We start from the raw sequence: 27,415 nt of genomic DNA on the forward strand, positions 1-27,415 counted from the left end.
CAAAGAGAGACAGAATGTCATACAAATGAGATAACACACCTTCAAATAGATCTCTCTACCATGAGACTGTGATCTCTTTGAACAGAGACAGAATAATGGTACTGTGATATAGACACAAATCAAGCATGATGAAGACAAATTTATCTTAATTGAACCTGAATGTACACTTCCTGATGTTTACATTTTTCTATGAAACTCTACACTTCTATTAGCATTAAATAATTTTATAACAAATAAATCAGTAAAAATGGGGTTTCTAAAGTACTACAATTTGTCAAGTCCTATTTTGTTGGTTACTTGCTATGTCTGCAGAAAAAGCAATGTTTCTAAAACTAGACAGCAATAAAGATTCACAGGCTAGATGTAAGTTTCTACACTCATACGCATATAACCTTACAAATCAGGTAATGAAATGTTTGGGAGTATAACTGGTTTCTATCACACTGCTTGGTTTTCCAGTCTTCTTACTGTCTCCAAATGTTTTCTTTGTAAGTCAGATTTGTTTTTAAAGGTAGGTCATCTTTCTAAATTTAAGACATAGGGATTACGGAACTAAAAATTTGTTCAAAACAGACAAATACTCTGGAGTTACTTAATGGAAGCTACTAAGCACTTGCTGTTTTTTAAGTTTTCTGAAACGTTCATGAGTGTTACTTGGGAATGGTTAGTTGAGGCAAGCATTTTAAGTTTATATTAATAAAAATTAAACAAAAACTATGGCATAAGGCAGTATATTCTGCTATTTGTAATATGCTAAGTAAACATCTATTGAATTAAGTACAAAGTAATGATTTTTATCCTATCATAAGCTTCAATATTAACCCTTTTTGTTTGAATCCCCCACATAAACTGAAATTTAAGTGGAAAGGTTGCTGCTAATATTCACATTCCACTTTTTCTCTAAAATGGCTCATTGGGTTTTAAGCAGTATCTTTACATGCATACAACATACTAAAAATAAATTCAAAATTGAAAGTTTCTGCAAAGACAAACATAAAAAACAGTCCGAAAGAATTTTTAAATACACAGTACAGGTAAAAAAAAAAAGCTGAACACAAATTGATATAAAAATCAGTATTTATGTAAAAAAATAATGCATTGCATATTGTAAAATCAGTCAATAACAGTATTCACCTTCACACAGATTTCTAGATTTTCAGACTTCAAAAGGTTACATAGCAAGGAAAAGAGACTGTAACTACATGCGAGGCAGACTGCTTCCTAGTTTCCATCCCAGAAATTTACACCCTGAGCCAGCAGGGAGATTAGGAGAAGAATATAAACTCTGCTTACAATGGAGTGTGGTTTTGTACTGCTAAAGCATTCGTCCAGCTCACATGGATCTGGGAGTCAGAGCCAGCCTGCCTTTGACAAGGAAACAGCCACAAAAATTAAGCTTCTAAATGGGGTTGGGATGAAGGTGCAAGTCAGTGAGTGGATCCTCCGTGTTCAACACACAGGAACTTTTCTGGAATCCAAAAACTCACTTTATGACGACTTCATCTCAGTTAGACAGGTTATCCAAGTTCAAATATACTTTACAAATACATTTCATACCATGCAAGTTTAAATAATATTTTACTGTAACACTAGAACTCAGCCTTTTTCTTCATGTTTTTCTCTGAAAAAAAGTTTGTATTACACAAACAGAGCTTGTTTTTTTTTCACTAAAATAACGAAAGAAAGCCTAATCCTTACCTGTTGTAAATCACTATCACCCTCTTGACAGTCATGCATTCACGTAGTTGAGGGTCTGCCCCAAAACTATTTTAAAGCCATGTTATTAAAAAAATACAGTAACAAGATATAATCTCTAAGAAATCCATCTAATATACAGTCTGATGAAGCATCAGAACTCTTATTACAGCTCTTTACTTTTAGGTACTAAATACTCTATAATAATCATCAGATAATAATTCTTAGTAAGGAAATACAACGGCAACAGCTTTCCACTGGTTTTTTTTTCCTACTTCCAAAATGCCCTATAAAGCTGCAAAACCATGTAATTTTTAAAAAGTATTGTAAGATGTAACTTCAAACCGAATTTTTGCTAAAAAAACCCTCAACTCTGCGCTGTCTTTTGGCCATAATGGCTCAACGACATTGAAACAAATGCTGTATATTGAAAAGCCTCCGTATCTACCAGAGAAAACTAGTATGACATACTAGTTACCAATTTCTCAGAAAATCATATTTATAGTGTGCAGTTAACATCCAAGATAAACGAAACAAGATTGTCAAAACAGTACTTCAACATGTAAGAGATGAACATATAAAGGCACATACAGATTGTCAAAGATTATATCACATCTCTTTGAAAACAGAGTATTTTCTGCACTTGTAAACAACTTTGTTTACATAAAGGCTCACACCTTTAAAGTGAGGTTAGTGCCGCTGACTCAGTTATTGCTACATTCACAGTTTAACAGAACTTTAGACAATATATGAGGTACACTCCAAAATACAGCCATCTTCATTTCTTCCTTGTTCATTTGATCATTGGATAACCGAATTATGCAGACTAAAACTACTGGCCATAGAAGCCAGTAACACCCAAATCACCAGATCCAAGACAAACATTAGCAGTGATTAAACTTCAAAAGAGCAAAAAGTCACCTTTGCAGAAAAAAGTTCCTGTTCTTCATTACATTAATATTTTCTTCATTTTTATGTATGCTAGTAAACTTTTATCTGGGCACATGAAGAGCCGATTCAAGCCACATTAGAATTTTTGCACCTTTTGATCAGTATGTTAATTCAGTCTCTTGATTTAACAGCTTGGAGTAAAAATCACCTTCCCTTTGATCTTCTGGCATACAAGTCTCTTACGCTTTTTGTTAGCTGCTTTATGAACACTTTGTATACTCTTCCACAGTATGTATGCATGGTTTTCCTTAATTCCAGTTCTAGGGGCTGCAACAGGGAATGAACCAGATCATCTCCAAATGAATACTGTAAAGAGGTTAAAAAAAGAAGATTTAAGGTCAATACGGAGGAGTGTCATTATTCAGAATTATTAAACAGTTTTATAACAATGCGTTTGAACATCATATTTGCTTTCTATAGGTTTGTTAAACATTTTTAAGAACTCAGAGCTTCTGAATACAATATTTGAAAAACATCTCTACATTACAGAAATATTCTCTAATGCTTTCAATAAGCCTAACAAGTAAGGTTTTGTGTTTTTTTTTTAATGTAAGCAAATTAACATATCCAGACAGGCAAGGAGGAAATTTAAAATTACCTTATTAAATTAAAATTTACAGATCTAAAATTATTTCTGTTTGTTTGTTGAACAGTAACTTTATTGAAAGACATATAACTTTTAAGGAATACAATTCTCATCAAATTATAATGAAACAACAGTATGAAAAGTGGTACTACTGAAGTTTCATTAAACTGAATGATGGTCAAACATACTATGTTTAACATGGACTTGAAATAAAGAAGTCATTAATTCAACAGTGCAATATTTTTTATAAACAAATGATAAGCTCAAACAGCATTTCAAAGTAACATAATTTTGTTGATCTTATTACCACTGGATCAGCGGTGGTTTACATACTTTCTCTGACATATTCATAAACCAAATGGGTTCATAAATAAAAAGAAATAATTTTTTCTTCTGTTTTTGACAATGCTCAAAAGAAACAAAGACATCGTATTTTTATGGAAACACATTCACTTTCCCTGCAATGTATTCTCAGACCCCCAAAAGTACTTTTCTTCATTTTTATATCCATATGACAATATGTAATAAAGCACCATTAAAATATACTATTGATTTTTGAAGGTTATACACACACAATAGCCTGCTACATTAAAATGTGCATCAGTGCTAAATTTTACAGCTCTTCAGTGAGTATACTGATGTAGTGATAAATAGTTTATTAGATGACTTATTTGCAGCATGAAAAGAATTCACTGTGCTTGGTATTTAAAGGAACAGCAACATATTAATACACTAAGTCTCTAGAAAAGGTCAAAACACAGTATAAAAAAATATTTTCCACAAACCAAATCTAGCTACAATTAAATGTTGAAATGTTGCAGTAAATGCATGCAAAGTTTGTGAAGAAGGGTTTTTTTCTGCATTTTAAAATCTGCAGAAAAATGAAGCTTCTGGTGATCACCAAATGCTCATACAGTTTATGAGATGTATTTATTAAGGGAATGGGAATAAAGCCTTTTAAACAGACATTGACAACTAGGGGCAATATTTTAGAATCCTAACCTAGACATAGTCTACACTATGTTTCAAAAGATGCTCATCACAAAAGGAATACACTAGAATTCTATCCAAGCAGTAAATGAAAAATTGGTGAAACACTTAGCATCACTTAAAAGAGAAAAAAATTACTTTGTTGCAATCAAGGTGAGTATCAACAAAACCTATATGCAGCACTGTAGATAAAAATACATCAAAAAAATAACTTTGTCCAAGTACAATGCTGGAAACACTTACATTTTTTATTGCTTCATAGACAGCCCTAAAAGTCGGTTGTTTATCATCATGGTAAACACCTCTGTTTCCATGAAGAATAAATATACCTTCTTCTTCAGCTTCCTTACAATTGCTTCCATAGATGCAGTGGTCAGGCCGATAATTCCATTGGCAAGGAAAGACATAAAGACTTTCTGTGCAGAAAAATGAGAACTCTGGATGAAGTATCAAAATCTTTTCAGGAAATACACTAACCTCTTTTTTTCTTAAGGCTACTTTGTAAATTTCTGTACAGTTGTTTTGAAACCTAACAGCTAATTACACTCAAGCAAGCTCCAATGCTGTCTCTCAAAGTAAACGCTTTCAGAAAACAAAAGAAGTGAAGAGTCCCTTGAATACTTTCACTGAAAAGTCTGCTAAAAGAGTATTTTCCTGGATTTTTGAACATCATGGAAAAGATCAACTTTGTCGTACTAGACTTAGAATCAATGTGGATTTACCTGGATTGTGAAAAAACATAATGTTCAATAGATCCTGATCACCCCATGTTATGTTCAACTTGTACTTCTTCAGCAGTGGCATAAGAATTTCTCCCCACTGTAATCGGACTGGTGTCATATCATTCTATTAAACAAAACAAAGCAAAACAACAGACATTCAGAACAATTATACCTATAAAGAAGGAAATGCCCTACAGAATCGCAGTAATTTGCTTTTCAGAGTTACAAATCTCAAACGTATGGATGATTTCTTCGTTTTAAACAAATGAGCATATCTAAGGAAAATAGTTATGGACATTTCCAATATGCTTTATTTATCAATTATTATCTCATAAGGAAAATCATATGCATCTCCTACTTCTATTTAACTGCCACATTAAATTTTTGTCTTCCAAGATTTCCCCCAAACGTCTTAAACCAAGAGTTCTAAGAAATAGCAAGGGGTTTTCTTATGCAGCAGTAGCATCTAACACAAAAAGTGCATTTAAGTGATGTGTGCAAGTAGATGGGCACTATTTAAATATCCACACTATGCAATTTCTCTTTCTCACAGAGTGATAATATACACAGGTTTTAACGTTAACTTCAAAAGTTCAAAACAGCTCAATATAAAATTAACTATTAAATAGTTCCAAACTCATACAGCTAAAAAATATTGGCTACAAAGCAGTGTACAAAAATACAGAAATCCTTCAAAGGTTTTTCAAAAGAATTTTCATTGAGTTTAACTAATTTTTTTAGTTACTGAACTTGAACTTCCACAGCAAAGGTACAACTTTTCACTAGCAAAAGGCAGTAAGACACTAAACCAACAGCTGTTACTTAATTCCCAAATTCTTGATTTTGTAAAATCAAAGGAAAAGGAGAAGGAGTTCTTCTAAGGTTTTGGCTGAGGAGGTGCTACTTGCAGTAAGCTGGCCTATGCTGAACTCCACATTACCAAAGGGGTTACCATCTGCAGCATTAACAGGTTACATATTCTAAAGCTAATTTCTTATCTTTACACCACATTTAAGCTCAACTAGAACAGAAAAGGAACAAGGCTGCTCACTCTCTACCCTCTACTTCAGTTAGGAGAGTGAGGATGGAATAACAGTAAGTCCCAAAGAGAGAAAATTCCTGAACAAGTACAGGATTGCACCTTTGATTCTTTTTAACCAAGTTGGAAAAAAAAAAAAAAAATTAAATTAGAACTCCAGTATGGTTTGGGATCTGTATACAGAAATACCATATTAAGAAACAGAAAAGATTACCAGGAGCAAAATACTCAGTTTTAGAATTATAGTATCAAGACTTTCTTCTCCGAGCTTTCCACTGACAAGCTAGAAAGTGCAAAAATTAGCAATTCAGTTTTTAGTCTTTCCTCAAATCATTTCAGCCCTCAAATATGAAGGGCTTTCAGAATTGAAGACTAAAAAGAGAAATACTATCAGATTTCAAACAAGAATTAATACAAAAAAGATCTATAGCTTATATTATCCAAGAAGCCAAACGGAATATTACAGTCCCTCCCGTTCTAAAAAATTTATGACTATGATTGCTTGCAAGTATTTGATGAGAGCAGGCATAAGAAATGCACAAGAGAATTCTTCTCTAACAAGAATTATCATTAGGCTCAGTGCAATGTGATTAAACAAAAGAAAACACAGGCTTAACACCAAGCTAAAACCTTCCAAAAAGCAAATAAACCGGACTGAATCACAGTGGGTAAAGATTACTCCCTCACCTGAACTTTGCCATCCGTAGAATATTGACCTAAGGTTTAAATTCAGACTCAATGCTAAGAATTGAAAACGGAATTAAATTAGCTCAGTGATACCAAGATAATCATGATAAGAGAATATAGAGTAGTAAATACATTTTAGAGCAACCCATAGATATATTACTTCAAATTGTTGAAGTCACTAGTTCATATACTTTTCATTTAACTTGTATAGTTTTAATAGCAGTGAAATCCAGAGTATATCGCAAGAAGATGCAGAGCAGGTAACAGCATACATCACTCTGCCAGATGTCTAGAAGCAATACTACTTGACAAATAGCGCTATCAGATTTAAGAATTGGAAATTGTAATATTTCAATAACTTTTGCATATATAGAAAAGAGATATATATTATTTAATTAACACTGATGTATAATGAAACCAGCGTAAGAATCACAAAGGAGGAGAAACTATTCGAATAGTTACACAACCTCCTCCTTTAAAATTCTACTATAACTTGTAGTGAGGTCAAACAGTGTGAGAAGTAGAATGACAAGTTCAATCCAAATTGATGATAGAATTGCTTTTCAAAAGTTACTCAAGTAAATATGAGAAAAATAACTCTATGGTGACATAAGGATTTCCAGAATATAAACCTCCTCTCCAATTTTCAACAAGTTGCAAAGAAGGTTAAAGAGGTTTACGAACCCTCAAAATTCTAGGGTTTTTTGAGTGGAAGAAAATGTGTAAGAACAACATATAGATAAGGACATTAAGATATTCTCCTATATCTATTTTTGGTTTAGATGCTGTGTTTTAATTAGTTTGGTCATTACTGATTTCTGTCCCAGAAGACTTCTGCCTGGCCAAGGCTGAAGTCAGACTTACAAGAGCCATCACATTTAGCCTGTAGCAACCTAGTATTACCTTTCTCTTAATTCTAGTAAGAAAATACAAAGTTGAGGAAAAATACTCAAATCACACAGCAATATCTAAACAAACTGCAGCTGTGTCCTACAAACAGTAGGCCAATTTAAATTTCTTTAATGACAAATGAGAGCAAGCCCTCTCCCTTCTGGTTGCATGACTATCCTGTTCTTGCATTAATAGTGTAGTGCTAACGCTTCCTAGATGTTTTTGTGAGCTGATTTACTTCACTAACCCAGCAGAAGGATTTCTTTTTTCTACTGTTACCAAATTTAATTGAATCATAGAAAGGACCAACAAACACCAGAAGCTAGGACAAAGTAAATAAGAAAAGCAGGCAGGGGAAAGCAGCTGCTAAGAGATGGGAACCTTCCTTTTAGAAGCAATTAGCTTTTGCACAGCCTCACAATATTTCTTGGAACTATACAGCAATACTGAATGGTAAAAAAAAAAAAAGTGTATAATAGATTAGGTCATAGAAACTCTCTGAACTTTCATCTTTTTTTGTCGAAAGCATACCCATGAAACCTCTCCTTTGCACATACTATCTGGAGTTATTTTGTTTGGGGCTTGTTTGATTTTCTAAGACCTCATTCCTTTCCATGACTGCCTGTGCCTTGGCATCACAACAACTAAGTTCCTTAATAAATTTGATAAAGGTCATTGTTCTCTATTCGCTGGTCTAGGACTTTTTGTTAAAACACCGTATCTGTGGTATTTGCTACGTCTCTTCCAGTTTAAAGTTATCTACATCTGTATGTATACAAATATAAAAAAAGTCACCTACTATTACCTCTTCCATCTCCTAAATACTCTTGCATGTTTTACATTCCCATTTTCTAATTGCTGCTTAGCAAAAACAACAGGCAGGCACTAACCATCAGAAGCTTCATTACCAATTCTAGTCTTACATCCAGTTACGCACTGTTTAATGACTACACTATATTCAATAACATACACGTTCATGCGTATGTATCTGTACATATGTATACACATGTGCGCATATATATGTATATATACAGTGCATATATTTATACTGTATATATACACAGAATCTCAAAACACTGAAGACAAATAAGATAGTTAGGACCAGGAGTGACAACTTCCATCAGGCACCACAGATAGCTAAGTAGGTAGGATGCTTGTCTGAAACGAACGGACCTGAGAGTCTTGAGAAGACTGAGGCTTGAATAAGTAAGTGGATAAAAGAAGACTTAACCTTGGAGTAATACAGGAACTACAGGTTTTCCGTTACCTGGGTGAGCACTATAACTATTGGCTAAAGTCTCCCATTCTCCTTTTTATTTATTCATCTTCTGGTTCCTCCTGACTCTTACAAATCAATGTGACAACAGACGAAAGATGCTTGAAGGCCTCACAGCTCAGCCTGTAATTTCAGGCTGAAGAAACTACAACAAAGAACCCACAGGTTCAAATCCATTGTATTGGAGGAATATCCTGATCCAAAACTTCCACTGTTTAGACAAGTGCTCTAGCCACTAGACAGTCATACAAAAAGGTCTACAGGCAGCTTTTTAAAGGTACAAAAATTCCCAGAACTTTTACACTCCTTGAGGAATTTGTTGAGTCTCCTGAATGAATATAAACAAATTCGGACCTTCCTATAAGACAATGAAGCATTTTCTAGTTCTACTGTATTTGACCGGAAGAGTTAATGGGACACGACATGGGACAGTATCTGTAAAGGTCCAAAAGCATCTGCAGTGTTGCTGGCAAGGGGTATTATGATAGTCCCTACCCCTGAATTTGATTTACCTCTCTTCTAAAGGCTTGAGACTAGTAGCTCCTTTACTATCAGTCACACGGGAAGCCATACACTCTCAGGCCTACCGTGTATAGTCTCAACTACACTAAACCCTTTTCAAAGTTTTGCTGTGAGGCTTGAAATTTTTCATATCGACCAATCCTCCTTTTAAGACTTTCAAAGAACCTGAAGATGAAAACAAAGTCTCTGCAAGTCTCCGCAAGTCTCCACAAACAGCAGAGTTTTTGTAATAATGCTTGTGCATCTTAGGGCCCTGTGATGCTCCGCAAGCTTGTGGGACCACACGCTAGGTACTAGGGAAGCATAAACTAAATGGTTCCCCTGCTGAGTGCTCTCTAAGCCAAGATCTCAATAATCAATATGGTATAACAGAAACTCATTTCCTGCTTAGTCATTACCCAGGCTGCACTATTTAGCTATGATACAAGAGGAGAATAATCAAGGACTAAGTTTCAGGTAACCTAGTAGCTCTCTGATTAGACATACTCAAACTGTTCTGACTGGGCTGAGCATGCTACCACAAGCCTGATACTACAGGACACTTCTCCAGTGTGTCCAACAGGTGGAAGGACTAACTCAGCAGCATGGGCAGTCTCCTGTCAGAAACAATTCTGAGCCTTCCAATACCAAAAAGTCTCCACTGATAAATATGCTGGTCACTGGCAATAAGGTCTAACACAGAGTCTTAGCAAGCCAGTCACATTGGAGAAAGTATCTATCTCTACAAATTCAAAGCTTGAACAAGTAACAAACATTACACTTGCCAGAAACATACAAAGACAGAGACAAAACACCTGGATGCTCAGCTAGATGCTCAGCATTTGTTATACAAGGCCCTAAAAGATACTGGGGCAAGGTTTTAAATCAAGAAGGGTATCCAAAGAGGACATTTCAAAATGCTTCAGCTGAAGCAGAAAATCCATGTATGTCAAAACACCACGCATCCAAACATTGTATCGGTGTTTCTTGCTCAAGATAATCAGACTAAGACTCCAGGAAAGACGTACAGGACGATGAAAGCCGGGGCGGGGGGGGGAAAGGTATAGGAATAGAAGGAAAAAGATTAAATTCATGCAAGAAATAAGTTCTCAGCAAACATGTTAAAAGCTGCACACACAAAAAAAAAACCCAAACCCAAAACAAAAGACCAAACAACTGCCCAAAACCCCAGGTATACAGAACACACCACCTTTTTTATTTCTTTTCTACTTCTTACTATCAAGCAAGAGCGAAATAGTATTCATGTGTACCACTAGTCTCAAATGTTTGAGGAATAGCCACAGTGCGCACACAAGCATTCCTGGACAAGTATGAAGTTCAGAAGACATGCGAAAGCAAGGGTCAGAAGCATATATGCATCAGACACTGAAGGGAAAGTCTAAGTCTGAAGTGACCATAAAACCCTGGGAAGGGTGCCAAAGAATCACAACTAACAATTAAGGGCAGAAAATGCTGTATTTCTAACATTGAAAACAACTGAAGTGGAGCAGGGAATGGGTTAATTGCCCCCCCCCCCTTTTTTTTTAACTCAAGCCATCAAAAAGGTCTTTGAATGATGTGCTTTGCTATTGGGAAGCTTTGCTCTGTTTCTGCCTCCCTTTCTTAAGTGCCCTTTCATAATTCTGAATATTCAGTATATTTGCACAGCACTGGGTAGCTCATTCCAATCTCAGTTCCCTTCCCTTAATTGTATGAATGCTAAGCCAGCAACTCATCAAGCAGGCTTGCTTAGTACAGTATGTACTGAACAATTTGAGAAAGAGCATTAAGATGAATGTTTTCAGGACAATTCAAGACTCTTTTTTTTGTTCTGATTCCCCGTACCAGTTGTGACACACAATCTTCCTTACTACAGAACTAAGTTCAGTGGCCCACTTAGCCAGAAACTGTACATCACGTTAGGTATACTGAAGTTTGCCAGCAGGATCATGAGAAAAGCATATGGATTTGTGCCCTGCCTTACAGCTGAGGTCTTATAAATCACAGACATTCACCCTCCATAATAAAGAGTAATTATAAAAAAAATCACTTCCTCCAAGGTTGGTTTTGGTTTAGCAATCTGACATGTTTCATTGCATAATAAATAAGCAACACGGCAACAACAGGACTATGTTGCAAGTATTTTCAGGACCTGGAAAATACTTCAGCCCTCTAGTACCAAGGGAAGGCTGCAATATTCCATTTTGAATTTCAAAATATTAAAGAATGATTTTGCCTACTTAAATCTGTACATATAGATTTAAATTTTAAGAAACAACCAATTTTAGGTGTTAAGGAGAAAGGACTTTATATTGTCCTTTAGAAAACTGCAGTTAATTTGAAAGACAATTTTAGTATCCTACATAATCTGTATACTTTTGAAAATTTTAACTCCAATTTTAGTAAAAATGCATAAAGTTTCCAAGAAATTGATAACCAAAGTTGTACTGAGAAGCCCAACCAGAATTCTGGCACAGTATGAATGAAAGACCAACCTTATCTTAGAGTTTACCACACTAAAAATAATCCACTACACAGAAATGCATTGTCAGAGGTTAAGATACATGCAGTTTTCAGTCCCATATTTTTATTGTTATACGTTTCAATATTTTCATTTCTCCAGATGCTATAATCAGGAAAACAAACAAATAAAGTAGACAATGAAAGATTCCACTGATGATATATACAGAGAAGTTTTCTTCTTAAGGAAGCTACAGCTATATACTATAGCTACTATAACCTATAACTTTCTACTTTAAGTACAACAAAGATAATCCATTCTCCATTTTTCTTCAATTCTCTGTATTTCCATAACAAAAAATACATAGCAAGAATGTTAAGACAAAAGTTAAATCTTTCTTAAATTGGAAATGGGGGAGAAGTAGTAATGTCTACTGCAAGTTTATATTGCCCCTCTTATGGGTACACCTTCCAATAGCTTTTGACTGCAAGATTGCTTTTCCCTAATCAAACTTCTCTTAAACAGAGAAGTACTTTTTCCCCTAGCATAATCATGTAGCACTGCTTTTGTACTTGTGTTTCAAGTATGCAAGAAAAAGCTTCCCATCTGTGAAGCAATGACCATTTCTGCTGCTGCATGCACTGCTTTAGTAAGTACTTTCATGATGAACTTACTTCTCTACAAAAACTATGACTTCAAAGTAAATCAAAAGATACTTAAGGTGATAATCACCTGGTTACAATGTAAAAGATGAAAATTTGGAAATCCTAGAGTTTAAATAACTTACTAAATGTTTTAGCACCACCTCCTGGTCGTACTACCACACACATTTTTAAAGTTAGTTTACAGTATACATTAACTTTTCTGGGATCTCTACAGTGAAGAAAAAATACCAAAATATATACTGACAAAGTAACTCACAGCAGACTGTATCAAGCCACAGGATCTCTCAGAACGAAGAAAAATTAAAACAATCAAGCACATTTGAAATTCAGCAATTCCAAGTCTTACAGTGAATGACATTCAAAAAACACAAGTTAGATTTTGAGACCATTATTCCATTTACAAGAAAAATATTTTGAATACTGTCCCACATGAATCTGAAACAGGATTAGAATTAAAAGATGTAAAACCACAGAAAATGCAATAAAGGCAACAGACATACCTTGAAATACTTTCTTCTGATACGTGTCATATTCATTAACATGACTCCAGAATTTATTCCAGTTACTCCATAATAGGGATGTCTAGCAAAGCGATTATACCACCCGATACGAGGCTCTTCATGTTCCGGTGCCATTGCAGCAATTTGTGTGGAGTTGAACTTTCCCAGAAAAGACCAAATATCATCAACAGGTCTCAAAAACAGGATGTCAGTATCAACATACAGTAGCGAATCCACATTTTTGAGGATTAACTGTGAGAGAAAGAAATTTAAAACCAAACTTTTAAGTTTTATTGAGCTTCTCTTCATAAAACAGAAGTTGCTGCCATTACACAATAAAGTTTAATACATTTTTGTTATATGCAAATAAATTCACTTTAGACTGACAGTCTGCAGTCAGTAAATTTGTCATCATTTCCTCTCCTCTCATTTTGGAGAATTTTTGTAGAGTGAAACAGAAGTTTTATATAGAATAGTAATGCAAAGGTACTAGTCTACATTTTATATCCTGGGGCTCCTCAGGACTAGGATGCAGGACAGGTGAAACATTACCATAACAGGAGCTCCTATTTATCTCCTGTTCCCTTGCTTTTCTATGCATCTAATCTAACAAGGGAGAGGTGCAAGGGAGCCCCAGAAGAGACAGTATTTGGGAGATAGCTGCCACCGCTAAAATTCACATAGCCTGAAGTATGATTTCTGAAGTGTCTTGGATGACCAAAGAAAAGGCTGCACAAAACACTCTGGCAACAATAGCCCATTTCTTGTTTCATTTTCTCTAACACTTCTCAGACCCCCCACATGCAGGAAACTTTCCAACTAAGTGAGGAAGATGAGGTGTGATAACTCCTTACCTCTGAGAGGATGACATGACTTGCACCTCTCACTGAGGATACTGTGCCATACTGCAGCAACTAAGAAAAGGACTTTTATTCATAGTGTATTAGTGCCACAGAAGGTGGTTAAATTCAGAGAGTTTTTAAGGATGTCATAAAAGTAACTTTTAGGACTAGTAGTACTTAATTTAAAACTAAGCAGAAATTAGACTAACAAGGACAGCTTGATGCTTCATAAACAGACTTCTTTATTGTCCTATTACAGAATAACTTACTGGCAAGAATAGCCTTTGTGAAGCACAGGGTTTAAACAATTTCTTCCATTCTGCTGCACTCTCAGTTGGAAATGTTATTGGATATAATGTGTAATTAACTTTTCCTTCATAGGGGAAGTCATCAAGCTATGTGAAAAGAGATCACAAAAATTACTTCAGTTCAATTCTATTACAAAAAAGAAATCAATCCCCCATTCAGATTGATAATTGAACACAACTGCAACACCTCTTCCATAACAGAAATGCTTCCTGAACTACAAGAATCTGTCAACTAGTCAAAATATTTGAACACAAAGTGGCACCTGCAGGCCACTATGAAGAAAACACATCATATCAGATCATATACAGAAGTAAGAGCAAGTAAAATAAATTAGTATTTCCAAAAAGTAAATACATCAAATAAAACTTTTTCCCCTCTTAACTAGTTTTCACAGGAGAAATACCGATGAAGTCTTCTCAAGTTAAAATAACTTTACCCAATTTTTGCCACAGTTACTGTTCACATAACATTAGCGTATATATATATTAGTATGTATAACATACTAATATCATAGTGTGACATTTTAAGCACAAAAATAGTACAATCCTCCACAGCTATGTACTAGTCAGCTTCTAATACTGCTACTCCAGTCATAATGTTCTATTAATTAACTGGAATTTACTAAAATTAGACATAACCATAGCTACCATTTTCCAAGACTGATGTTTCACTTTGTTTAGACAATGTAAGGCTGACTCATACTGTAAGCACAGGGACAAAAAAGGACAGACCTCTCTTTTCTCTTGTAAAACCAACTTTAAATAAGCTCACACAAGATAACTGGTTTGTGTTCAGAACATCAGGTTTGTATTTAACAGATTCAAGATGACAGATCAGGAAGTTCTGGTCTATCTCTATGAAAAGCTTTGATATCAGCAACTGGCATTTTTCTGCAGGAAAAAAAAAATCAAAAATCCCCATCCAACATTACGAAAGACTTGTCTATCACCTTATTTTTAGACCCCTGCATTTCTGCCACTATATCCAACAACTACTACCCAAGAAGCAGAGAAATTGCTATCTGTTACTCAAATTGTACTACAAATCGATTAAAGAAGTTATTTGGGTACTTACTATGTCTTTGAAATTCTCATGCAATTGGTCCTCAGCAAAAATATGAAACTGGAGAGGTTTGATGCTGAAAATAATGGCTGATCTCAACATAGTAAGTGTCTCCTCCAGTCTTTCACCACAGGCAACCACTGCTAGATGCATTTTCTCAGAAGGATGTGTTTTCATATAATCATATCTGATACAAAAATATTTTTTCATTTGACATTATTTCTAGCACAGGCTTAAAGAAAAGCTCTATTATTTACTGCAGCATGTAATTTAACAAAATATCCTTTATCATATTTAAACCAGCAAAAGATGACTCAAACAGAACATACAAACTACAACATTACACCTTGTATGTAGGCTTATGTTTAACCTGAACTATTCTTATATTCACTCCCATCACCCCAGTCTATGAGGGAAAAACAAGGTATGGAAGAGCTATATGGAAACTAAACAAACAAACATTTATTTTCTTAGTAATCTTACTATCTGCTACTAGCAATGAATTCCATCAAAATAACTATGTTAAAAGAACGATCACATGAAGTTACATTGAAATGTGAAAGGCTGACAGCACATTAAGTCTATGCACGAGTTCATTTTCTCCTCTTTCCCTGGACTCCGTACAGAGATAGGTAAACATGATAAATATAGCAGAGTTAAACTCAACAACAAAAGTGAGATAACCCCTACTTTTAAGAAGTTCAGTTAAGAACATTTTTGAGTGATCTAAGCATTTTATCCGTTTTCTGCTCCAGTAAGTCCTTTTGTCAAACCCATGGTTCAGGGCTTCTCCCAAGCACTGGCAAAACGCAAAAGCTTTCTCCTCAACTTCCATCCTTCCGGAGTACAACTTCAGTTGGAAGGGGCTGAAACTAACAGCTCAAATGGCCTTGTGGGATGTCCTGGTGCTCCCAGTGATTCTGGAAAATCCCTCAGGTACACTGACCGCATGTACTGCCCATGTCCTTGGGGCGAAACCAGTGCAAGGTGTGGGGATTGTAAAGTCCTTTCTTCCTGAAGACAGCTGTCCAACAGTTATGGTGAGAAGTGCCTGGTATGTATTATACAGGTGTCCTGGTTTTGGCTGGGATTGAGTTAATTTTCTTTCTAGTACCTGGTATAGTGTTATGTTTTGGATTTAGCATGAGAAGAATGTTGAAACACACTGATGTTTTCAGTTGCTGCTAAGCAGCGTTTAGACTAAGTCAAGGACTTCTCAGGTTCTCCTGCCCAGCCAGCAAGAAGGCTGGAGGGGCACAAGAAGCTGGGAGGGGACACAGCCAGGGCAGCTGACCCAAACTGGCCAAAGGGGTATTCCAGACCATGTGACGTCATGCCCAGTATATAAACTGGGGGGGAGTTAGCCTGGGGAGATCGCTGCTTGGGAACTTACTGGGCATAGGTTGGTGAGTGGTTAGCCATTGCATTGTGCATCACTTGTTTTGTATATTCCAATTCTTTTATTATTATTATTGTCATTTTATTATTGTTATTGTCATTATTATTTTCTTCCTTTCTGTCCTATTAAACTGTTCTCACCTCAACCCACACATTTTACTTTTTTTTCCCCTATTCTCTCCCCCACCCCACCGGGTGGAGGTGAAGACAGCAAGCGGCTGCGTGGTGTTTAGTTGCTGTCTGGGGTTAAACCATGATAACAGGGTACATTTAAAAGTTATTTCATTATTTTAATACAATAGGCTAAAATTATCATCGGGTAAATACCATTAGCTTGGTGGCAAACACAGTGGACATACTAAACCTGAAACCATGTTCTGTTGGATTTCATATATTTAATCAAAAAAGCTTTCAAGGGTTTTAAACATACGTCAACTCAAAGCCAATCTTCAAACCAATACTCTGCACTTCAGCTATTCGCATGGACTATGGGAGAAGGGGGCTAATAGAACTAAGAGTATCTGAAGGTTTAAATTACAAGATTAATTCCAAGTTATTCAGACAAAAAAAATTCTTAAGTTAGAAAACACTTTCCCAAACTAGTGACAATAGAGAAATGCTTGGCAAACATACTACCCATTCTTAGAAACTTGCCAAAGGGAGAAACACTTCAAAACAGAAATTAACAGATGTGATTCTTAGCACATAACCTCCACCCAATTTATGTAACTAAAACATTTAGATGCATACAAGTTTCCTTTTAAATTGACAAAAGATACTACGCAAATATGCCTTTTTTTCTTTAAGACATGGAAGAGCAACACACGTTATTTTGAGTTCCATGAGGCAAAATATAAGCAAAGATATCACTGTAAACTGCTGAAGTTTAATGCCATAAATAATGGCTGCATTTAAAAAACCTTCTGAGTTTTGGAAGAGTTTAATGCCTTGGAACTAAAAAACTCCAGCATCCCAGGGATTTAAGATCAATAAAATTTTAATTAGAACATGCAGTCAGTCTTAAGTCAAGGTTTGGGGCATTATTAAAAATCACATAGATGAAAGACCTCATAGGTAGGATTCAGATCCAAAATAGGACATCTAAATGAAGATGCTGACATACAGATCGTGTCCAAAGTCTCATTAAAGCCAATGGAGATCTAGTGAGCAGGATATGGAGCATAGACAGCAATTTATCTTATTTCAAAGTAAATACCAAGGGCTTGATTCAATTTTTTAACATAGGTATAGTGACATTTAATAAGTGCTAGAACATCCCACCTGACCTCCAGGTGCTAGTCCAAAAGGACTGGGTGTCTCAAAGATCATGTTCTATCTACTAGTCCCAAGGAGACATCTAGGATACCCAAGTGTTTCTCAGTTAACACCAGACATTTACTTCTCAGCAACTTAACGGCTAGTCACCCGGATCATTCTCTACACTCTTTCAATTCTAATGACCTCTTGAGACCTACTTGACATAGACACCTATATGCAGACATCTATATTCAGACGATTTAATCCACAGACTGAAACCTTTTATAAGTCTTGCAGCAAAACCTGGAAAATTAGTTCAGGTTAACATGAAAAAAAAATTATAAAATAGAATCTTTAAATGTAACGGAGGCATGCCCATTCAGGCCTTTATACATAAAGCTAATTTAAACATTACACCGTGTAGTAAGTAGCTAATGTAAAAAACACAAAGCAAGCCGAATATGATGAGGGTAGCTGAAACCCACAAATAAGTACACTGCTGCAGTCTGAACAAGCTGCAAGCAGCAGATTAGCCTCATCACTAATCCACTGAAAAGGGAATTACAGTAATTAAGCCCTGAAGTCATGAAAGCCTACAGTGATATTGCAAGGTCATGTGATAAATAAGGGCACAACCTACACAAATTGCATAGCTGAAAGCCAAGTTCCTGAACCATATGTAACACATGGCTTTCCATGAGTAAGGTATGATGAAAATTATGCCAAAGCAACTCTAAAACGCATTGAGATTTAAAGGCTATTTTATTATTTCTACATCTAGCGACATCTGTGAATAAAAGAACATTTCAAGCCACACAAAAAAACCCAAACCGATCATATTATAATGCTTTTACAGTCACTTTGTTCACACAATCTCAGTTTTATGAGTTTCTGACTTCATTAGTTCAATTTTTTAAATCTGTGCTTAAAAGTAATTTTTTGTAAAGGCAAAAAAATATTTAGAAAAAGCTAACAACAACTGAATTTCAGCTGCCCAGTATGAGGAACAGCTGGACTCAGATCTGTTAAGTCCACAACACAAAGCTTTACCCCTGAAGCAGATGGAGCAAGAAGCCATTGGAAAGAACAGGCCACCATTCCCTCTGGGGACTATCCGCTAAGAAGGGGATAAGACATAAAGACATATTACAGCAGGAGAAGTTATGAGACTCCAGAATTGTGGTTCTTCATCCAGACTCCATGACGAGACACCCTTTAGCGATTATAAGCTGCATATGACTTCCCTGCACACAGACAACTGGCAATCACAGCCTCCTTTTTTAATAACCAGGCCTCCAGTGCTGCTCCTCTCCCTACATATACACCTCTCCACTCCCAGAGGGAAATCACTGCCCCGTCTTCATCCAGGGACACTAACTACTTAAACTCTCATGCTAATCCTCTGCTGCCAGCATCTTTCATCACTTTTTCCTCCTTGTCCTGCTAGAAGTAGCATGAAGTTTAAGTTGTCCAGCAGAGTTTATCAGCTTGAGCTCTGCAGTCTCACCTTCAATATTAACACACACCCCACCCACAGAGCCAGTTATCTATGCCATGACTTACTTCACTCCCTTCTTCAATATTATGTCTACATGACTTTGGTCCTTCCCCTAAGTCCTTTCAAAATTATCCGCCCTCAACTGCTCCCTTCTCTACTTCTCCTTCTTGAATTTTCTGGCCTCTGTAACCCTTTTCCCCATCTTCCCTCCACTGCTCTCCACTGCAGTTAGTCATGCAACCACCTCACCAGAAGACAGGGAAAGGAAAACCTTGTTCATTTAGACAGCCCTGGGTCTGGTATGACCTGATGACACGAGATTTTTCAGCAATACACATATTTTTTTTTAGCAGTTCAGTAGCTGAGTTGACTGTGAGCAAAATGTATTTTACAAGAACTGTAACTTGTCTGAACCTGAGCAAGTTTGGTATTAGAGTATCACAGCAATACCCTTACCGAACTTCAAATCCAGGTTCTGAAAGTGTTAAGACACTTTCAAAAGTGAGGAGATGTTATGTGTTTGCATGGCGGAGTTTTGGTAGCAGGGTAGGGGCTGCAGGGCCAGCTCCCGTGAGAAGCTGCTGGAAGCTCCCCCAGCTCCAAGCCAGACCCGCCGCTGGCCCAGGCCGAGCCCGTCAGCGATGGCGATAGCGCCTCTGGGAGAACAGATTTCAGAAGGGGAATCCCCAGCGAGTCGAGGGATTGGAATATGAGAGGAACCCCTCTGCGGATACCGAGGTCAGTGAAGGAGGAGGAGGAGGAGGGGATGCCCCTGCAGCCTGTGGTGAGACGGCAGGCTGTCCCCCCCCAGCCCATGGAGGAGAGCGGGGGAGCGGAGGCCACCCAAAATGGCCATGACTCCATGGGAAAGCCCGCGCTGGAGCAGTCTGTGCCTGAAGGACTGCAGCCCATGGAAGGGACCCACGCTAGAGCAGTTCGTGGAGGACTGTCTCCCGTGGGAGGGACCCCACGCTGGAGCAGGGGACGAGTGAGGAGTCCTCCTCCCCCTGAGGAGGAAGGAGCGGCAGAGACAACGGGTGAGGAACCGACCCCAGCTCCCATTCCCCGTCCCCCTGCGCTGCTGGGGATGAGAAGGTAGAGAAAATTGTGAGTGGGCTTGAGCTGGGAAGGAGGGAGGGGTGGGGGGAAGGTGTTGTAAGATGTGGTTCTACTTCTCATTATCCTTATTTTGATTTGATTGGTAGTAAATTAAATTGATTCTGTTTTTTTTCCCCAAGTTGAGTCTAGTTTTTTGCCCGTGACCATAATAGGTGAGCGATCCCTCCCTGTCCTTCGTATCCCACCGGGGGGAAGGAGTGAGCAAGCAGCCTTGTGGTGCTTTGTTGCCGGCTGGGCTTAAAGCATGACAGGAGATACTTTCCAAAAAAATGTTCGGAGGCAACGTGGAAAACACAAAAATACAAATGCAGATTTTTATATACACACTTCTTATTACTAGGAGCCTGACGTTTTGGTGTGGGCGAACTTAGTGTCAAAGCTGGAAAAAGCAACAATAGAGTGAAATAAAACTGTATTTCAGTAAGGCTTTTGGACAGACTAACAAGGAGAACTTGGCAGCCCTAATTTCTAAAGAAAAAGAAATCTTCAACAATGTGGGAGTCCTAGCTCCTGCAGGGAAAAAAATACTCCGGTAATGAAAATGGAAGAACAAAGAATGCACCTGTAATCCCATAGAAGATACCGAGCAGGAAGCCATGACAGGATTTGAGTGTTTAGGGTCAAATAAGAGAACTTCATTTGTCTAAGGATACTAATTACATATGAGTGGGTAGGGACAGTAAAAATAAATGAAATAAAACACTTGAGAGAGAGCACCATGCCTACTCCCATGAGTGTAGAAAACACATTTAAAACAATCCACTTTGACACTGTGAGAGCAAAAACATGTATTTTAAAACATGCTGCTCATCAGCAGCATAAGGCCAGGTACAAGCCTTGCCCTGAAGTATTTCTGTGTTGAAGTGTAGACCTTCATTCTGTACTGATTAATTCTGCTGTGGGGTTAATAACCTCTGACAGAGGAACATAGCTGGATATGCTTAGTGAATCTGCTACAACAAGATTTTCCAGAGCCTGTCTGTCAAGACACTGCCTTATGTTTAAAGATGTGTACCATGACACACTGTATATTAAATTAGCATTTCTAGGTCAATTAAAATTATGAAGTAATAATTTGGTAGTAAGCTACAGAGGTATGTTTTGATGGGTTGTACTCTTCTAGACCCTTCACTGCATCCCAGCTGAACTTGGGAAAAACCCCAAACCCAAATGATATCATCGCTAAAATACTCATCAGCTCCATGAAAATCTTAGCTCTGCCCTCTAGACTTGGCACAAGGTATTGCAGCTGGGGGTCTCCTGCATACGTTTAAGGTAGGGTTCTCCTATTCTCATTCTTACATAACACATTAAGAGCACAGGTGCGAGGGTACCAAACTCTCAGGAACACCCAGATAGACATAAGGAACCCTGCGTACAGCTCCATCAAATTTGTGATCATTAAGCCTGTCCCAATCTTAAGCCTGCTTTACTGAGGCCACGTACAACAGCTTCTGCTGCACGCACACACTGCCGCCTTCCAAGCTCCAAACCTTCCAGAGCAGCCGCAGTGTTACAGCAACTACTGTGACCTGGGTACTGTTCAAAGAGCTGTCAGTGTGACCAAGGGCAATTTTACTTTTCTCCTGTTTTTAAGCCACATTCAAGTATAGTGGCACTGTTATTATGGAAAGCCATGGAGGAACCACAGACACCCGTAATTCTGTTACAAACTTTGTGCACTACAGTTCCTTTTGCCCATCCGTTGATGTACTACTAAGAACACGCCTAGGGATCAACAGGAAGCTCCCTGCCCAGCTTCACTGGCAATCAAGCTGTCCGCTCCTGTTCCCTTAACACGCCTGGGGAAGCCAAGGAAGGAAAGATGAGCATCCAGATACCGAGAGCACAGAGTGGTATGAATAACGGAAGCAATAAATTGACCTCAGTTGTCCTTTCAAATTTTACTCTGGCCCATTGAGGAGTTACCACTTTTAGTATAATTGCATGAGTTTTGAACAATGTAAAAATATTTGTCATTTTCTAAGAAAACTGCTGTCATCCTAACTTGCCCTGCTAGTTTTTATGTACGACCACCACTGTATTACATAATGGTAATACAAGGATGTAAGAATTATTTTGTAGGTTACAAAAAACATTTTTAAAATTATTCTACATCAAAACAAGTTTTCCTACACTGGTTCTGATAGAGCTACAACCTTGCTTTTCTTTGATCTTTTCTCCATATGGTCTGTAATGCACCTGAAGCATGCAATATTCAGCTTCCTAAACGAGGTAGCTTAATAAACTCTTAGTCCTTCCACAGAGGAACTAACTTTCCTTGATATTATAACCAAATGGACCAGGTTGCCAGGCTCAGCTGTATTAAAGTTGTTTACACTTACAAAAAGAACAAACAGAAGCCTACTGCAAATGTGTTTTCTTCTTCAATATAAAAAGCTAACCACATTATCAGTGCCAATATTTTACCCATACAAGTTTTTTGACAATTAGCATGAAAAATGCAAATTATATTTGTTAGAATATACAGGCAAAAATATTTTAATATAAGCAACCTGTATTATTTCAAACCTGGCACCACAACGTGCCTCAGAAAAACAAACAGTAGATAGGTAAATACGATACAGATGGCTTACTTATCACATCCTTTTTTCTTTTAATGCTTTGTGTTTGATCTAATTCAATCAATCCTTAAGGAGCCTTCCCCAGCAGCCTTTAGTCACCAGAAAAAGAAAAGCAAATAGGCAGGGTGAGAAGGCAACAAAACCTACACTGAATAAAATGCAACTGCTAAAACATTCCCACACTTATTAGAAGTAGGATCAAGGTAACTACAGAAATTATCTGGATTTGAAGGTGATGAAAATTTTAGGTTTTGTTCAGCTTCTTAACTTTCTACTACTGCACTGAATTAAAAATAGGTCATAATCAGAGCTTATTTTGTAAAAGTATGCTAATGATACCAATGCATATGATGTCCAAATGTCATCTATTCAATTACAAACTCAAGTAGTAGATTAGGTTTGAAGTTACAATATATTAGTCATTTAAAAATTGACTATAAAGATTCAAAGGCCCGTCCTCCAATGAGCTGGCTAGTTTAGAGAAGTCCTGTTTTCAGGACTGTCAAAATTCATCTCAATATATCCACACCACCGGGACCTCTATATACTCAAAAAATAGTGAAACTTATTTTTTAATAGGCAACACAACTTAAAACCCACTTAGAAGCAACGTCCAACAACTGAAATCAGGCAGGTCAGATAGCCATAGTAATGACCCCTAAGAATTTCTTCTTAATCAGTCTCAGCAGGAAATAAGCAGCCATACCAGCTAGACGACACTGAGCACCTTGAAAGGTGTACTAGAAAAGATACACATCATCTAGATCATGCGAAACCTGAGCGCCATGTTATCTTTATCAGCATTTTTTAAATTTTTGATAAAAATCTATACCACGGTATATAAAAGTGATCTCATGCTTCCTCTATCAATGCAAAAGCTAACAAATATTCTGTACCAAAAGCACAACACAAGACTTTCTGTCTCAATAATGCTGATAATCAGAATGGTGATAGAAAATGTGAGGGCAGAATAGCTTCAACATCCTTCCCACATACAGCATAGGCAATTGATCTTACACTGATTAACTTAAAGAAGGAAGATCCTTATTATCCATTATTAGAATCAGCAATTGCTCAGAGCTCATCTATTTCAAACGATGTTGAATTAGCTATAGCATGAGTCATACTGAAGTCTATATATACACCTCTCCTAAAAAATTTCCAGATTACTCTATAGGTCTCTGTGCTGGTTTTGGCTGGGATACAGTTAATTTTCTTCATAGCAGCTGGTATGGGGCTATGCTTTGGATTTGTGCTGGAAACAGTGTTGATAACCCAGGGATGTTTCCATCACTGCTGAGCAGTGCTCACCCAGAGCCAAGGGCTTTTCTGCTTCTCCCCCCACCCCACCAGCGAGGAGGCTGGGGGGGCATAAGGGGTTGGGGGGGGACACAGCCGGGACAGCCGACCCCGACTGACCCAAGGGAGATCCCAGCCCGTAGGACGTCGTGCTCAGCAGATAGAGCTGGGGGAAGAAGAAGGAAGGGGGGACGTTGGGAGCGATGGCGTTTGTCTCCCCCAGTCCCCGTTGGGCGTGATGGAGCCCTGCTGTCCTGGGGATGGCTGAACTCCTGCCTGCCCATGGGCAGTGGGGAATGGATTCCTTGGTTTGCTTTGCTTGCGTGCACAGCTTTTGTTTTACCTATTAAACTGTCTTTATCTCAACCCACAAGTTTCTTGCTTTTACTCTTACGATTCTCTCCTCATCCTGCTGAAGAGGAGTGAGAAAGCAGCTGTGGGGGACTTAGTTGCAGCTGGGCTTAAACCACAACAGTCTCCAGCACTTCTATTATGCTAACTTGAGTCTTACAAATACACAGAACATTAGTTGCCACTTCACACTTTACACACTTACAGCCACTCAGAGGAAATGACGTAGCAAGCTGCATTTCAAAAATGTCTATGCCAAGTTCTTTCTCTCATGGATAAACAAATCCCTAAGGTTCTGATATCCAGGAGAAAAAAGAGACTGGAATTTCAAGCTAGGAACAGAGAGAAAACGAAAGACTTAAAAATCCAAAAGCTGAAGGACTACCTTCCAATGCTTGAAAAACTTCACTGGTAAAGGGAAAGCAGACATTCTAACATTGAGATAAATTTTATGAATCTACTATGGGCAAAGAAATTCTGGCTATATGACCTGCTCCTCTGAACAAACTCATTTGGTTTGTTTATTGAAACAGCAAGAATAGAACACCAGAATCTCCATTCACAAACTGATTTATGATCTGGATAAATAGTGTCGTTCTCTTTTTATGGATTAAACCAGGCCAAATAGAAGATTCAAGATAAGTATTAGTGCAGTTCAATGACCAGACTCTGCCATTTCTATTAAAAGCAAACTCATTGGAATTCCCATTATTTTGTTAGCACAACTATAGGCAGTGGAGTTAGCTATCCTAAGATTTCAATCAGATATGTAACTCTTAGGTTTTTCTCGTATCCCTCTCCCTATCCCAGTCTCTTCAGAGTCCACCTTTATTCTGCACCTCACTACCACAACTGCACTTAACAAGAACACAAAGGCTTAGTCAACCCAGGATCAAATTATTTGGAATAAGACACTATGGTAGAATTCTCAATCCTTTCTATTTCAAAAGATACCCAGTTTAGAACCACAATGTTGCCTCTTTGCAGAAAAAGCTTTCAAGAGGCTTTATCTTCATGAAGAATCTTGAAGCGGCCCTGCACATACAACCTCAGAAAACAAGAATGCTAGACGTCATTTGGTGTAGTTAATAAACTTGCATGGAATTAAGTTCATTCCTCTTCCTCCAAAAATCTAACTGCAAACTTGAGAACAACTACCACGTATCGCGTTTGAAGCATAAGATGCTATCAAAGGTCTAGACCCTTCAGCTTCTATAATGCACTATTTTGTTTGAGAGTTAAACAAAATTCTAACTCCTATCCAAAGCTGAAACCGAACTGCAACTATCTTCTGTGTCATTCCAGCACATAGAAGGAAATGAGGCATAGGCAGCTGGTTCAGATGCTGAGCTACTGTAATTGCTTGCTGCTATCCAAAGAGGGAGCACTTTCTCCTTCCCTCTACCATCTTCCCCACCTCTTCTCTTACACAAACTCACTGCACCTCTCTGAAACCAACTGAACTTACTAAACAGAGCAAGCAATAAATAAAGTTTGGGGGGGGCAAGGGGGACCTTTCTGAAGTTGAGCATCTCACTGAGGAATTCAACAAGCACCAGAGTCAGCACAACATATGGAGATTAATTTAATAGTAATATATTGATAAAATAATCAAACTCAATCTGAAATTATTAATCTGAACACCACATCCCCTTTACATATTTAAGCAGCTTTTTTTCTTTCAGTTTCAAAATGTATAAACACGAAATTCTGCAAATATTAGGAGTTCACCATGACAATTGTTTCACCATAAAAGAAATTGCACTCGCCCAGTAACGTCATAATCAATGCGTACTTCAACTGACTTGTCTTCACAGCCGCATACAGCATTCTTAATACAATAATACAAGTTACAGCTTAAGGTACGTGCAAAAGAACTGCATGGGGTTTCTCCACTTCTGGTTCCAAGGTCCCACTTCCCTTAAGCCTGGCAGAAAATCCAGTAAGGAAGTTTTCTGCTGTTTTAGTGCATTACCTTGTATTGTTCATGGACATCATCATGGTCACTGGGGTCAGAAGACAGCAAGATCCTCGCCTCTCTCAGCACTACAAAACTGTTAGACTGGCTCAGATGTCCATGGATGAACGAAACTTAGGGTCACATCCTGTCCTTCCACTAAGCATAGGCTAAGCCCCTGCACCCTCCGCCACAACGGCACTGACATTTGGTTACCCCCCTGTGCTAAACTTCATAAAGTTAAACTCCCAAAAGCTAATCTTTAAGTAAAAAAAAAAAAAAAAAAAAAAAGTGAATTGAGTTCATTCAGACAGCTAAATCTGCCAAAGGGAAAGTCAGATGAATCCCTGTGGATTGACACACTGGCTACCAAGGGGGCAGCGAAAAAGACTCAGCATTCCCAAATTACAGGTGCAGTTCACTAACAGACTAAAAATCAATCTAACCCATCTCTTTAAGTAACTTCTTGGCAACTGATGAGCTTAAAAAGCACTGACAGCACACAAGCAGAGGAACAGAGGACCGATGTAAAACCTTTCCCACAATCATAAATTTCAAAAATACATTGTGTCTTGTGAAGCTAAACTTTTTTCTTTTGCTTCCCTAGAAATATTCAAGCTTCAGACTAAGAGGAAGAGATAACCATATCAAAGGATGATCACTAAAATTTTAAATATACAAAAAATTGACTTACAACTTTAGTTACATACTGAAGAGAACTACGCAGGTCAGAGAACGTATCTATCAAGTAGCTTAAGGCTTCTTCCATTTCCT

General features: G+C 37.6%; 1 protein-coding gene across 3 annotated transcripts in view; it reads right to left on the reverse strand.

The window, feature by feature from the left end:
* Positions 1 to 1,059: 1,059 nt before the first annotated feature.
* Positions 1,060 to 27,415, reverse strand: part of GXYLT1 (glucoside xylosyltransferase 1) — a 35,601-nt gene continuing 9,245 nt past the window's right edge. For all 3 annotated transcript variants that reach the window (XM_030015633.1, XM_030015632.1, XM_041123798.1), the window contains 6 exons: positions 15,190 to 15,364; positions 14,076 to 14,201; positions 12,965 to 13,216; positions 4,945 to 5,068; positions 4,466 to 4,638; positions 1,060 to 2,952 (listed from right to left, as the gene is read on the reverse strand). In XM_030015633.1, the coding sequence (XP_029871493.1) occupies positions 2,791 to 2,952; positions 4,466 to 4,638; positions 4,945 to 5,068; positions 12,965 to 13,216; positions 14,076 to 14,201; positions 15,190 to 15,364 (1,012 nt within the window). In that variant the 3' untranslated portion in view covers positions 1,060 to 2,790. The remainder of the gene's footprint in view (positions 2,953 to 4,465; positions 4,639 to 4,944; positions 5,069 to 12,964; positions 13,217 to 14,075; positions 14,202 to 15,189; positions 15,365 to 27,415) is intronic.

This window comes from Aquila chrysaetos, chromosome 5 (assembly GCF_900496995.4).
Source record: "Aquila chrysaetos chrysaetos chromosome 5, bAquChr1.4, whole genome shotgun sequence".
Lineage (NCBI taxonomy): Eukaryota > Metazoa > Chordata > Aves > Accipitriformes > Accipitridae > Aquila > Aquila chrysaetos.